Genomic DNA, 14,689 nt, shown 5'->3' on the forward strand with positions numbered 1-14,689 from the left:
AAATGTTTAAAAACCATCCTAATTACTTACTGTGAGCAGCTCATACCTTACAGGATTAAAAGGGTTAAGGCCCATTTACATGCAAAGACAATCTTTCAAACGATTGAAAGATTGACAGTTTTAGCAATCACTTTGCATAAAGTGTTAAGGGACACTAATGTCTATTAACACTATTAGCTATAGTTGCATTTAAAGGGCCTTCGGGAGCTGTGTGCAAAGCACAGCATGTGGTCTGAGCTCTGCACACAGCTCCTTTGTTCTCCCATGGGCTGTCTGTAGAATACAATGTAATCTCCGACTCCTGTGCAGAACATAGTGTGCGGTCCCTGTTATCTTTTCTTCATTTGAGCTAAAGATTTTAAGCTCACCCTAAAATCATCATTTAGCCAAAAAGTAAACAATGACAGCATTTGCACACAATGATGATAGCTTACATGACATTGTTTGAATGAATTTTGAGCGATAATCGTTGCATGTAAATATGCTTTAGGAATAGAAGAAAACCTATGTGGCCTAATAAAGATGCAAAAGGGGCAATAAACAGCCAAAAGAAAGTGTTTAAACTACTAAAACAAAAAAGCAACGAAGAAACACTAAAAACCTATCAGGAAAAATATGATGTAAAAATAAAAGCAGCAAATACAGAGGCCGAGAGACATATTGCCAAAAAGAGTAAAACCAACCCTAATCTGTACTTGAACTATATAAAATAGTAAATAAAGATTAATACTGTAAGTGTTGGCCCTTTAACCTCTTAAGGACACAGCCCTTTTTCCCCCTTTTGTTTTTTTCCTCCCCCCTTTAAAAAAAAAATAAAAATTATCCATCTATGTAGCTGTCTGAGGGTTTATTTTTTATGAGGCAAGTTGTATTTCTCAATGGTACTATTTAATGTACCATATTATGTACTGAAAGACTCATTTACAAGCAAATTAAGCTGATAAAGTGCTAATGGACATTAGTGTCCATTAGCACTTTATACAAAATGATCGCTGAAACTGTCAGTCTTTCAATCGTCTTTGCGTGTAATTGAGCTTTAATATACTATCCTGGAAAATAGCTGTATAACTCCATATCAGCATGGGTTTGTAAGAGACTGCTCCTGTCAAACCAACCTGATCAGCTTTTATGAGGAGTTAAGTTCTAGACTGCACCGGAGAGAGTCATTGGCTCTTCTGCATCTTGACTTTTCCAAAGCAGTTGATTCTGTGCTACATAAAAGGTTGGTATATAAAATGAGAATGGTTGGTCTGGGTGGTAATGTATGTAAGTGTGCAAAGCACAGCATGTGGTCTGAGCTCTGCACACAGCTCCTTTGTTCTCCCATGGGCTGTCTGTAGAATACAATGTAATCTCCGACTCCTGTGCAGAACATAGTGTGCGGTCCCTGTTATCTTTTCTTCATTTGAGCTAAAGATTTTAAGCTCACCCTAAAATCATCATTTAGCCAAAAAGTAAACAATGACAGCATTTGCACACAATGATGATAGCTTACATGACATTGTTTGAATGAATTTTGAGCGATAATCGTTGCATGTAAATATGCTTTAGGAATAGTGATAGAAAGCACAGGGTGGTAATAAATGGTACATACTCTGATGGGTCACTATTACTGGGGTACCACAGGAGTCAATTTTTGGGCCCCATTCTTTTTAATATATTAATGACCTGGTAGGAGGATTACTCAGTAAAATATCAATCTTTGCAGAGGAGACAGACAGTGGAATGCACAGTGTGCTCCACTTGATATTAAGACCACAGTGTGGTATCAAAATACCCTGTGACGTCACCCCTCGGCGCCAGCTCATGGCAGCGTGCATTCAATTGGGTCCCACACTGGAGGAGACAGGTTGCAGATAATGTATGAAAATGGGTTATATGCATTGTGTGTATAATTAATAAATATTAATATTTATGTATGTTATGCTTGAGAAAGACTTTATGTGCAGAAACGCGGTGCACCCAGTGTGGTGACAGTTGGGGAAGTGGATGTATGCCCCCTTTTTTCCCTGCACCACCGTGTGTATTTACTTTTATTTCCCTTGTGGGATATAAAATATACATACAGAAGTCTGTGAGCGCGGGAGATTTTTACATTTTTTTCAACTGCTTTTGCAGTTTTTATTTGGTTTTGATAGTGTTTGCAGATGACACAAAACTATGTAAAATTAACACTAGAGAAGAGACAAGGTGGTTGCAAAAGGATCTGGATAAGATAGGGGCTTTGGCAGAAAAGTGTCAAATGTGGTTTAACATGTGTCTTTAAGCCTTACATACTATGTTACCTAAAGTTATTTCATATTAAGTACACCCCTTTCTAACATTTGGTAATGGAATTGGCCTCTTTTAACTAAATAATTTGCCAAACCACTCACCAAAAAGTATTCAAGAATAGTTTGACAAATATCACAAGGGGTTCAAAGTGTTGACAGCCTCTGAATTCACCAGATCTCAATCGGATTGAGCATCTGTGAGATGACTTGGAAAAACAAGTTTAGAAAAAGTCTGATCCGTGAAAACCCCATCTTGATCTGCTGCTAATGTCTTGGTGCCAGAATAGACATCTAGTGAGATTTCGTAGAGTTCAAAGCTGTTTTCAATACTGTATTAGGTAGGTAGTTCAATTTACAGCAATGGCTTAAGCTGAAATTGTTAAAACCCACTTATTAGATGTGTCCATGTTAGACATGTAGTATAGAATTTCTCAAATGAGATTGGAAGGAAAGTAAGTAGCTATCAATCTAATGTCACTGCAAAATCAGCATTAACATGACTGCTTTCGATTGATTGCCACCTTTTCAGAAACTATTGTATTATACTTTAATTACAATTTCAATTGCTACAGTGTTTCCCTGAAAATAAGACTGTCTTATATTAATTTTTGCCTTAAAAAAGGCAGTGTCTTATTTTCGGGGGATGTCTTATACTCACCTAGCCGCCAGCATCTTGGTCCCTCGTGCTTGTCTTCTTGGCGCTGGGGCAGGCTGCTGTGTCCTCTGCGCTGACAGAGAATTCTCTTGTTGATAACGGGGCTTTGAATACCCCACCTCCAGCAAACGAGCACTGTGATTGGATCAAGCACTAGCCGATCAAAGCTGTCGCTTGAAGAACCAATCACAGCCATTCAGTGATGTCATAGAGGCAGGGTATTCAAAGCCCCGTTACCAAGAATAGAATCCTCTGTCCCCACGGATGACACAGCAGCCTGCCGCAGTGCCAGGCATACCAGCACGAGGGACCAAGATGCCGGCAGCTAGGCAAGTATTGCTCTTTGCTTTTTTTCACCTTGTGTAGCTAGGGCTTATTTTCTGGGATGTGCTTATATTTCAAGCCCCCCACCCCCAAAAAATCAGAGTAGGGCGTATTATCGTGGTAGGTTTTTTTTTTGGGGGGGGGGCATGGTATGAGATAACATGTATGGATTGAACAATTAACATTAATGCCCAAAAAAGCAAAAAGTTGATAATACCTGCAATACAACTACACATTCTTCTGTTGCACCAGCACACAAGATATGTTACACTGTACACACAAACATGCAAAGACTTACATTTAATTACGCGAATGCTTAACAGATCCTTTTTAGTTCATGGGATTACAATATCTAATATGTAAACTAAACATATATCTTAAATTTGAAATATATGCTTTTTTAGCCTTTAATGCTTGGAAACTATAGTACTGAGAAAAAAAAGATGTCAGATGCCAAACTACCAATTTAGTTATATATGAAAATATGGGGTCGTGCCTAACAAAATAAAATTATTCAGAAGGTCACATAAGCCATAAAAACAATGGTGCCAATTATTTTCTATACAATTTATAATCATTATGTAGTAATTTTCCTACTGTATATATGAGCTAGATAAACTTATGAGACTGAGAATGTCAAGGGCAGTGCGTAATAAGGGTACTTTTTGAAAATGATTGTTACTGAAAAGCACAGTAACATAACAGACAATATCAAAATAAAAAAAGGTAAAGACACCATTAGATAGCAGAAGTTAGTGTTGGTATTTCACAGTATCTAAAGCAGCAGAAAATCAGTATCTTTTGCTTTCTACATTCTAAATTGTGGGAGTAAATCTAATTATGACTACACCAAATTTATGTAGTTTGGTATGTTGTACTACTTTCAATAAAAAACGTTTTTAAAGAATTGCTTTTATTGCCGTAATCTGAACCCAATAAATTTCTTAGGGCCTTGTGAGCTGTAGGTTTCTTTGACATTTCAGGGTGTGAAGGACTTTCGGATCACTTATTCAATTTCTTGTTTTGGGTGATATTTTATATTTTTTAATATATATCACAGTTTCCGCATGCTTGCTAGTTTACTTTTGAGCATTGACTCAATCTCTCTAAGTACATTGAAAGGGTTATCATTCCACTTGTTATTTCAGCCCATTCATCAGAGCCTGGGACAGTGGGATAACCTTTCCAAAGAACCTCTGTATATATCAGGGTATTTTGGATCCCTGTTCATGTTATCTTTTATTGGTTTAATGCCTTTTGTCCTATAGGCGTTACCAATTCTCCAGGATATCCATCTCCCACAGTCTTGTGGACGCTTTGTTAAGGAAGCACAACCGTATACATCGCTTTGGTTGTCTCCTTATATTTTTACAAAAAGCACTCCTTACGTGGTTTATGAAACTCATTATCCTCCTGGATACTTTAGCCAGGCCTTTATTTTCTATATGGGTCCCTGATGAGTTATTTATCTAACGGAAACGCGTCGGACCGATTATCATCTCAGATATTTGTATTTCTTTATCAATACCTGCGAATTACTCCTTTTTGTAGGATATTTAGATATTTACCACTACTTTCTGCTTATCATTAGAGTGTAGTAGTGGTACTGCTGGTTACGTTTTTTTCAGCCACCATGTTTGTATAACCAGCAGTGTACATATGAAGTAATAGAAAGTACACTGGAGGTCTCGTCCTCTCAATTTAGGCCAAGCGTACTTTAAAACGTATTGGTCATTTGCTCCACGCTATTAGGTGGGGGATATTGCTCTTTATCACAACACTTCAACAAGACTTTGAAACGTTGAATTATTAAATTCCGTCCAGAAGTAGTTGTGAATTACTTTGAGACTGGTGGTTGTTTGATATCACATCATCCCAGCATCTTTTTCTGACCCTTTTGGGTCCCACGTTTTGTGCGTTGTGTGTTGTGGTTTGTTTTTGTCTCACTTATTGTTTGGAGGCCTCATTTATTTTAATTAGTTATCAATAAAGGTTATATTTTAAAAGGATCAACCCAGTAAAATTATTTTCGGATCTTTTTTCTGATCCTTCTGCCTCAGTGACATATCATTTTGCATAAACTACTAATCAGCTACTGAGCTACTTAATAGCAATTTAAAGTGAAAATTAAGCCTTTAGCTAAAAGCAATTAATAGCCGAGGGCTCTTATCTGCTTTCAGTTCTTTTGTTCTCCAACGGGAAACCATGCTATCAGCACTCCCCGTGGAAAACTGATAAGGCTGAACGACAATTTTTAGTTTGGCCTAAACTTAACGATCAGCTAGCAGTGCAAGAAAAGTGCACGATATCCGCGTGTTTAGACGCAATCGCTTTTTAGCAATTTTTGAGTGATCATCGCTCATGTAAATGGGCCTTTACATATAGTTTATGAAAATAAAAGTAAATCAATGTGACATTCCATATTGTATCCAGATATAATTAAAATTAATATGTTTATTGTCCTTAAAAACAATAAAATATAGTAACCATTTCAAACAAAGGGGAACATAGTCCAGTACCATACTATTCTACTCTTGAATATATTAGGGCTTAGTCACACGGGCGCATCCGGGCGCTGATTCGCCCGTCTTCCTGCACGAAGAAGACTGCCGCACTGCAGGTATGGACGAATCTCCGCAGCGCCGGAAGAAAGAACACATGACCGGCAATGGAGCCGGTCATGTGTTCTTTCTCTACACCTGCGGTGCGGCCGTCTTATCCTGCAGGAAGATGGGTGCATCGGCGCCCGGATGCGCCCGTGTGACTAAGCCCTTAATTATAATCTGTATTGTTTCCATGTGATACTGGATAGTACACTATATTTGCATTTATAAAAGAAAAAAAAATCTACAAAATTATGAAATTATCACTTTTTTGCATTGTGTACGGTCGCATCTAAGTACTTTATTGATTATACACATGATTTAAGATTTTGTGCCATGAATAAAAAATGAAAACTAAAGCAGATTTATGAGACATTGAAATATGCTTTTATGTGAAGAAAGTTAAGGTTTTAAACAATTAAAATGTTAAGGTCAACGTAGAAGCAAAAGGAGTGTCCTTTCCAAGATTTCCAATTAGGGAGGCATTAAAAAGTCCAAGTGAGAATAAATTACTTGGTGCGTACTGTACATAACCACATACTTAAGAGCACAACTGTGCCTCTTTTATGTCTGCAGCTGCTGAACCCTACCGTCTACTACTTATTACCATTACACTGAAAATTACAAAAACTCAATCTACTGTAGAAATGATCATTTGCGGGTTATATAATAAGCCTTCTAAACGGCAATTCGCAGTGGAATATTTCCAAAATTACATAAGCCTTGTAGTATAGAGTTTTCACAAAGTCACCTATTTTATGCAACTTTCTTCATATACTTGAATCTCTATTAATGGGGTTGTCTTATGAAGAGTATTGTCCTATTAGGGTACAAGCACATCACAGAAAGGGGGGGGGTTCCCCTTATGAGCCAGAACAAAATGCCTCTCTACGAAAGTGCCTCATTTTCTGGAAAACTCAGGAAACTATTGTATTAAATGCATAGCCATTCAATTGAATGGCCACCAAGAATTAATGCATTTGCAATGGAAATGCCTAGTTGGCAGCAGCTTTGCATGATCTTTTCTTTGGAGTGTCACAGTGTTTCCTGGTGTCTACATTTTGAAATGGGTTGTGATAATATTTATAACACTAATAATAAAATATTGATTTTACTATTAGTATAATAAACATTTTCAGAAAAGCAATGTAATATGTATTCTCTAACACTAAGTCACGGGTAATTGATGCTTCTATTTCATTAAGGTCACTGGGGCAAGTATGGTCACTGTGCCCACAGGAACACCCTGCTGGAAGATGGCTGTAATACAGCAAACTGTTCAGGGATTGAACTCGCAACCTTCAGGTTGTGAGGAAGAGCTTAGGACTGCATACTGCTGCCTTAACACTCTGCACCACATGAGACCCAACACAAAAGGCAGGATTTAATGTTACTCTGCTAGAAGATGTGTGTGTTATGTGTTTCTTGCACCACCCACTGGTAATGGAGGGCACATAGTATACCAGCATATCGCTATAAAAAAAAAAATCTATGTAAAAGTAACAACATGTTTTTTTGGACTATAAGACGCACTTTTTAGCAAAAAAAATGACTTCTACTCCAAACTTCACAAAGTTGCCTCCTCCCTGTACTGAGATCATTGCCATGTCCTGGCTGCGTCTTTACCAGCAGTGGCAGAAGAGAGCGCTCTGCCTCCTACAGCTGAGCAGCACTGCAGGTTTTCTCTTTGTGGGACATAGTCAGCCTGACCTTTCTCTATAGCCTTTGACTCAGTAAGGTCCCCTTCACACAGGCATATCTGCAGGCACATTTTCATTAGTTCACATGCACGTATTTTTCCTGCACATTTTGGACGGTCAAAAAAATGCTGCATTCTCTATTTTTCTGCGTATTTGTGCACTCAAAGCCCCTAATCAGTGTGTCTTTGCTTGCCGCGCGCAAATGTCCATGTCTTGCGGGCCCAAAAAGTACAGTAAAATATGCCAGTGTGCGTGCAAAAAGCCATAGCTCATTCCACAAACAAGCACATGTTCATGTGAAAGGGGCCTAAGCCTGCAGCATAGCCTTAACCTTTGAGTGACTAAACAAATCACAGCTTCCACTTTGCCAGCTGCAAGTGCTACCTCCATTTCTTCATCTCTCTCTTCCTGCAGAGATTTTTACAATTACTTCTGTAAGTTCTTGAACCCTTGAGTGACTGAGCCAGCTACATAGTGCAACTAAACTGAGTTTCTTGTATGTCTTTCCATGGGGGTCCTAAGAAACAGTGAGTATAAGGGTGGGTTTACATGAGCGTGTTTTGGTGCGTGCAAACGCACGCACAAAAACACGCTTGAATTTACAACACTGCATTCCCTATGATGTGTGCACATGTCCGTACTTTGCAGGTGCGTGCCTGCAAAGATAGGACATGTGTGCACCATAGGGAATGCACGCATTGTTTTCAATGGAGCCGCGGCTGCTGCCGGCAGCTCCATTGAAAACAATGGCCTGCTGGCTCCCTGCATTCCTTTTCAGGGAAGGACTATAAATATAAGCCCTTCCCTGAAAAAGAAAGATTTTAGTGTAAAAAAAAATAAAAATGCAGGCAGGCTCCATTGAAGACAACGGTCTGCTGGCACCACTAAATTGTTTTTCAGGGAAGAGCTTTACATATAGGCTCTTAACTGAAAAGGAAAAATTTTGGTGAAAAAAAAAATGCAGCAATTCGCTTCAATGGAGCCGCTGCTGCTGGCGGCGGCTCCATTGAAGACAATGGTCTATGGCACACCTGAATTGTTTTTCAGGGAAGGGCTTTACATATAAGCCCTTCCCTGGAAATCAATTGAAAGTGATTTAAAAAGCAAAAAAAATAGATACTCACCTCCCTTCAGCTGCCGGGGCACAGCCGCATCTTCTCCTGCTGTCCCCTGTACTGTAGTGCTGAACTGCTGATCTATCAGCAGCCGGGGATTTAAAATCCACGGATGCTGAAAGAGCTGAATGTGATTGGCTGAGGTGCTCAGCCAATCACAGGCAGCTCTCCCCGAATGAATGACAGGTGAGAGCTGCCTGTGATTGGCTGAGCACCTCAGCCAATTACATTCAGCTCTTTCAGCAGGCGGGGATTTTAAATCCCCGGCTGCTGATAGATCAGCAGTTCAGCACCACAGTGCAGGGGACAGCAGGAGAAGACGTGGCTGTGCCCCGGCAGATGAAGGGAGGTGGTATCTATTTTTTTTATTTTTTTTACTATTTTAAAAGGCTTTTCAGGGAAGGGCTTATAAAGCCCTTCCCTGCAAAGCCACTAACAACTGCCGGGGCTCAGCGGGGACTTCTGCCGCTGTCCCCGACTCTGTAGCGCTTTTAAATCCCCAGCTGCTGAAAGCTCAGAACTACAGAGCCTGGGACAGCGCTAGAAGTCGCGGCTGAGCCCCGGCAGCTGAAGGGAGGTGAGAATTACTTTTTTAAAATTTTTTGCACTATTTTAAATGGCTTTTGACAGGATTGACAGGATGCCGGCTGCAGGATTCTCTACCGCAGCTGTCATGTGTGACAGCTGCGGTTGAGAATTGAAGAATTCCTTTTGCTGCATCTGATGTGGCAGATGTAGCAGCAGGGAATTCTTTTAACTAGCAGGGGTGAAGGATACATCTGCCACATGCGGCAGATGTGTTCTTCATGCCCGCGGGGGTCACAGCAGCGGCGGAGAGGTAAGTTTTTTTTTATTCTTTTTTTGTTTTGCACTAAAATGTTTCTTTTTCAGGGAAGGACTTATAAGTAAAGCAATTCCCTGGAAAAGAATGCAGGGGTTGGCATAGCTGCGGCTCCATTGACAACAAGCACGCAGCTGTGTTCACGCATGCTTTTGCTTGTACCTAGGTGCGGACATATGTACGCACCTAAGTACACACCAAAACACGCTCGTGTGAGCGTACCCTAAGTCAGGAAGAAGAAATCATGGGCCTAAATAATATTTGGAGGAGAGGCAAAGCCTTAGCACATGGCCTGAGCTCTGATGTTCTGGGGATTTAGCCATTAGCACAGCTGTAACACTATTGAGGAAAGGTTTAAGCACTTCAAAACACACTAATGTACGGATGAAGACCATTTAGGGACTAAGGCCTCATTGAATCCGAGCGGAGAATGGTGTTCAAGCCATTTTGGCTTATTAGGTATGGGCTGGGGAGATTTTAAACAATGTTTGTTTGCGTTAACTGCAGGGTCAGCTGTGAGCAAGCTGGAACATGCTAGAGGTCACTGGGGAGATTTGGAAGCCCTGGTGATGTACAATGATTGGTCTGGTGAAAATGGCGAGAAGGAGCCTGGCAGAGATGCTAGTGAGCTTGGAGCCTAGCAACAGAATCTGATTGGTGGGAGCTGGTGGTGGGAGGAGAGAAAGAGTTAATAAAAGAAGGTGCTGACAGGATGGGAGCTTCAGTTCTTTCACAGCACCACAAGCAGATAACTTGGAAAACTAATACCCTTGAATATAGTTACTGATTGTGTCCCTTTTTCCAGTCACTTACATATGCTTTTACCATTGCAGATTACTATGCTATAATAAAGAAGTATTTTGCTGCCTATTATGCCCTAGATTTACCAATTTGTGAAATTAATCCCTTTACTTCCGTAAGCCAACAGAGTAGTTTTAATTCCCTGGATGTGTCTTATAGTTCGAAAAACACAACATACAAAAATAGCTATCACTGCCTCTTTTGGACCTGGGGATTATGTGATTGCTGGATGACCCCTAATACAGCACTGCTACTGGGTCTAAGTTCCAACCCAGTTCAGCTCTGCCAGTGACTAATGTATGTGATAGTAATACCATTGTGCTCAATGTTCAATGTTTGTCTATAAGAGAAAAGTCACGTCACCGTCACCATGTCAAACTTTTTTTGGAGGATCACTGGGTCGCTTGTGAGTTTCTTCCCATAGGGAAACGTTATTGTTGCACTGCTAGCAAGGGAAAATTACATTCTATATAGGATTGGTTAAAATCTCAACCTCAGTTACATTTCTCAAGAAACTTAATGAATAGTCACATTATGAAAATAATACTCCAGCAGAACGTTATATAACATACAATTATATCAAGGAGAATGGGATTTCCATTAAATAAAACATACAGCACATCGGGTTTACTGCGACACAATGTATTTACATTTGACAAAGTCAATGATGACAACATTGTTACCTTAATGAGTTCTTCTCTAGAGGCAAAACTTGAAACCAAGCAGTTTTCTATGCTTTTGGAGTTGGTGATTGATACGTAAAGACGATTCTCAGCTATCTCATGAGCCTGAGCAGGTAGAATCGTTTCTATGCCTTCCCTATGGCAAAGAAATGATAAACATTATTCATATTTAATTATTTAGCAATGCAATAAATATTTAACATGTGTTCTGCATTCAGCTGTAGGTTCAGGAAGAAAGACTTTTTGCATTCCATTGTTGTGAAAGGAATATGCATCTGTGACTTTGGGTAATGATGAATGCTAGGGCCATCAAACTGTAATCTTTCTCTGTTTAAACCACTCAAAAAGGCATTGTTCTGTCATATATGCTTGCTCACCTTAAGTATTTCATGAAATCATATCTTGGTTTAACCACTCCAGGAAATGGCTTTCTAAAATCTTCAGAGAATGTGTAAAGGAAATCCTTACTTTCCTAAAAGGCGAAGGAAAAATGATATTTCTACTGACAATACAATAAATGTTTTCAATGCAAATGTATAAGAAGAAAGCATAGAAAAGACGTAACAAAATACTGTATATGTAATTAAGAATTGGTTCACGCGGGGCGTCTGTGATGCGTGTCTGTTACCGTGTTTTACCGAACCAGGCAGATTTTACATGAGAAACAAGAGGAGAAACTAAATTCATATTTTATAAGACTGACTCATAACATTGTTGACTAATACAACAACAATTTATAGCACATTAATACATATTTTAGATTAGAATTTATTATATGTCACCATCTGTGCAGCTTGAGTTTGTTGCACATACCTTGATGATTATATTTATGCCTGTTTCAGCTACATAATAAATAAACAGAAAAACAGAACACGGTGTTTTCTTTTTTTCTTTTCTTTATTGTGCTACTATCTAGTATTTCTTGGTTATCTTAGGGTAAATGCAAACAGCCCGGTCTGATCCCGCTGCAAGAATTCTCGCAGCGGGATGTGACCCGTGCCCCTGCAGTGACTCGTGGCTCACCTCCTCCGGCGTCTTCTTTCCGCTATGCCATGTGCCGGCTCGTGCACAGCCACGTATGCGCAGAGCAGATCTGGCGTGTCAGTGGTGACGTTTCTATGTGGGCCTCTGCGAGGCTCGCACAGAAATAGGACATGCCGCGATTTGTTAACCACACGTGTTTTCACATGGTCGAATAGCGGCTGTCTGCATAGGATTGTTTAAACCAATGCAATCCTACGGCAGCGTGCATGGGTGGAAATTTCCGTCCATGTGCATTCACCCTTAGGGCTCGGTCAGTTTGGCGTTTTTTGCCGCGATTTGCGGATCGCATGACGGATGCGCATCCGCAAATCGCGTAACCGGGGTAAAAAAAAACGCCCGAAAAATCTGCAGCTAGCAGTGTTTTCGGTGTAAAGGCCCCGATCAAAGGAGCGCTGTGCAACCCATTGCAATTCAATGGAGCCGGCAATACAGCCGGCTCCATTGAAAGCAATGGGCTGGCGGCGAGCGCGGGATGAATTTTCGGGAAGGGCTTAAAAATATAAGCCCTTCCCTGAAAATCATCCAAAAATGTGTAAAAATAAAAAAAAATATATATACTCACCTTGTCCCTGCAGCCGGAGTTCAGCCGCGGCAGGCAGTTCTCCTGAACTGCTCTGTGTAGTATTCAGCAGGCGGGGATTTAAAATCCCCGCCTGCTGAATGGGCTGCCTCTGATTGGTCACAGCCCTCACCAATCAGAGGCAGCTCTCACTCACCCATTCATTGAATGACAGCTGAGAGCTGCCCCTGATTGGTCCTTGCGCTGAGCCAATCAGAGGCCGCACTCACTCACCCATTCATGAATGGGTGAGTGAGAGCTGCCTCTGATTGGTGAGGGCTGTGACCAATCAGAGGCAGCCCATTCAGCAGGCGGGGATTTTAAATCCCCGCCTGCTGAATACTACACAGAGCAGTTCAGGAGAACTGCCGGCCGGCCGCGGCTGAACTCCAGCTGCAGGGACAAGGTGAGTATGTATTTTTTTTTTTATTTTTACACATTTTTGGATGATTTTTCAGGGAAGGGCTTATATTTTTAAGCCCTTCCCGAAAATTCATCCCGCGCTCGCCGCCAGCCCATTGCTTTCAATGGAGCCGGCTGTATTGCCGGCTCCATTGAATTCAATGGGCGAACATCGTTCTTCTCTGCCACAGCTGTTACAGCTGTAGCAGAGGAGAATGATCTTTGTAGTATATGTTCTCAATGATGCCAGCGCTGCTGCCGCCGGCCCCATTGAGCGCATATAATAGAACACAAGGAATCGCAGATCGCAGATAGGCGCGATCTGCGATTCCTCATGTCCTATGATTTATCGGACATCCGCATAAAAAACGGCCATGTGTCCGATGCCATTGTGAAGCAATGGTTCTATTTATGCGTAGATCGCATGCGCATGCGCAAATCACGCGAAAAAACGCCCGTCTGACCCAGGCCTTAGGGTGGGGGTTATATTGTCCACCTTGATGTTTATGTAGGTTAGTGAGCCACTAGTTAATCCTATCAGTAAATATTCAGTCAGTTAGTATTAGTTGATAACGATTAGGTTATGATATAGTATTACTCCTGAGGAATCCTCCTGAAGGAAACTCACTAAGCAGCATTTATGATTGAGCAGTATTAGCTGATTTGCACATTTTTACAAAATATCAAATGTGAGTAGCATTTATGGTTGAGTAATATTAGTTTATTAGGACAGCTTTGCTAGTAGCATCGACTGAGTAGCCTAACATCTCTTGATTTAGAACACTAGCATATATTAGCATTTTTATGGCATTGATCGAATATAGCAACTTTATTTCATGCATCATGCTATTTGATAGCTTTATCTGAGCATTAAGGCCCATTTACATGCAAAGATGATCACTCAATATTCTTTTAAAAGATAGGGAGATAGGGAGATTGGCAGTTTTAGCGATCTTTTTGCATAAACTGCTAATGGACACTAATGCCCATTATCAGCTTATTACCTTAATTTGCATGCCTCCAGGAGCTGTATGCAGAGAACAGCAGGTAGTCGGTTCTCTGTATATAGCTCCTTTGTTCTGCAATGGGACTGCAAGCTGAATACAATGTAATAAGCGCTCCCGTGGAGAACACATCATTCAGTCCCTGCTATCAGCTCTCTGGCCAACTGATGGATTTTATGCTCAACCAAAAATCATTGTTCGGCTGAAAAAGTAAACTATGGCAGCATTTACAAGAAGACATTGAGTGAATTTTGAACAATAAGCGTTGCGTGTAAATGGGCCTTTAGGCTCATCTTCCAATGCCATCTGGTTTTTAACTTCTTTGAAGTAATATAGTGTTCTTTGTGGAGACCCCAGTGATTTTCTTGGGTGGGTGTGCGTGCTACCAACATCCACTTACATTTACACTGGAGAATCTCCCTTCACTATTCTCTTTCTTGTTCAGCTGAAATTATTTCTGGAGAGATTAGTGCATTGAGGGCTACTATCCCTAGTTTTTGAATTTCACTGGGTGGTGGTATTGACATTAGAGATGAGCGAGCATATTCACTAAGGGCAATTACTCGAGTGAGCATTATCCTTAGTGAGTACCTGCCCGCTCGGAAAAAAAGATTCGGGTGCCGGCAGGGGGCGGGGAGCGGCGGGGAACGGAGGGGAGTAATTGCCCTTAGCGAGTATGCTCTCT

The 14,689-nt window shown here is 40.8% G+C and overlaps 1 protein-coding gene across 3 annotated transcripts in view; it reads right to left on the bottom strand.

The window, feature by feature from the left end:
* The window catches only part of PNPLA4 (patatin like phospholipase domain containing 4), a 47,191-nt gene that overhangs the window by 18,793 nt on the left and 13,709 nt on the right, over positions 1 to 14,689 (bottom strand). For all 3 annotated transcript variants that reach the window (XM_066598643.1, XM_066598642.1, XM_066598641.1), the window contains exons 3-4: positions 11,373 to 11,467; positions 10,996 to 11,131 (exon numbers count right to left, since the gene is read on the bottom strand). In XM_066598643.1, the coding sequence (XP_066454740.1) occupies positions 10,996 to 11,131; positions 11,373 to 11,467 (231 nt within the window). The remainder of the gene's footprint in view (positions 1 to 10,995; positions 11,132 to 11,372; positions 11,468 to 14,689) is intronic.

Source organism: Eleutherodactylus coqui, chromosome 4, assembly GCF_035609145.1.
Source record: "Eleutherodactylus coqui strain aEleCoq1 chromosome 4, aEleCoq1.hap1, whole genome shotgun sequence".
Classification (NCBI taxonomy): Eukaryota; Metazoa; Chordata; class Amphibia; order Anura; family Eleutherodactylidae; genus Eleutherodactylus; species Eleutherodactylus coqui.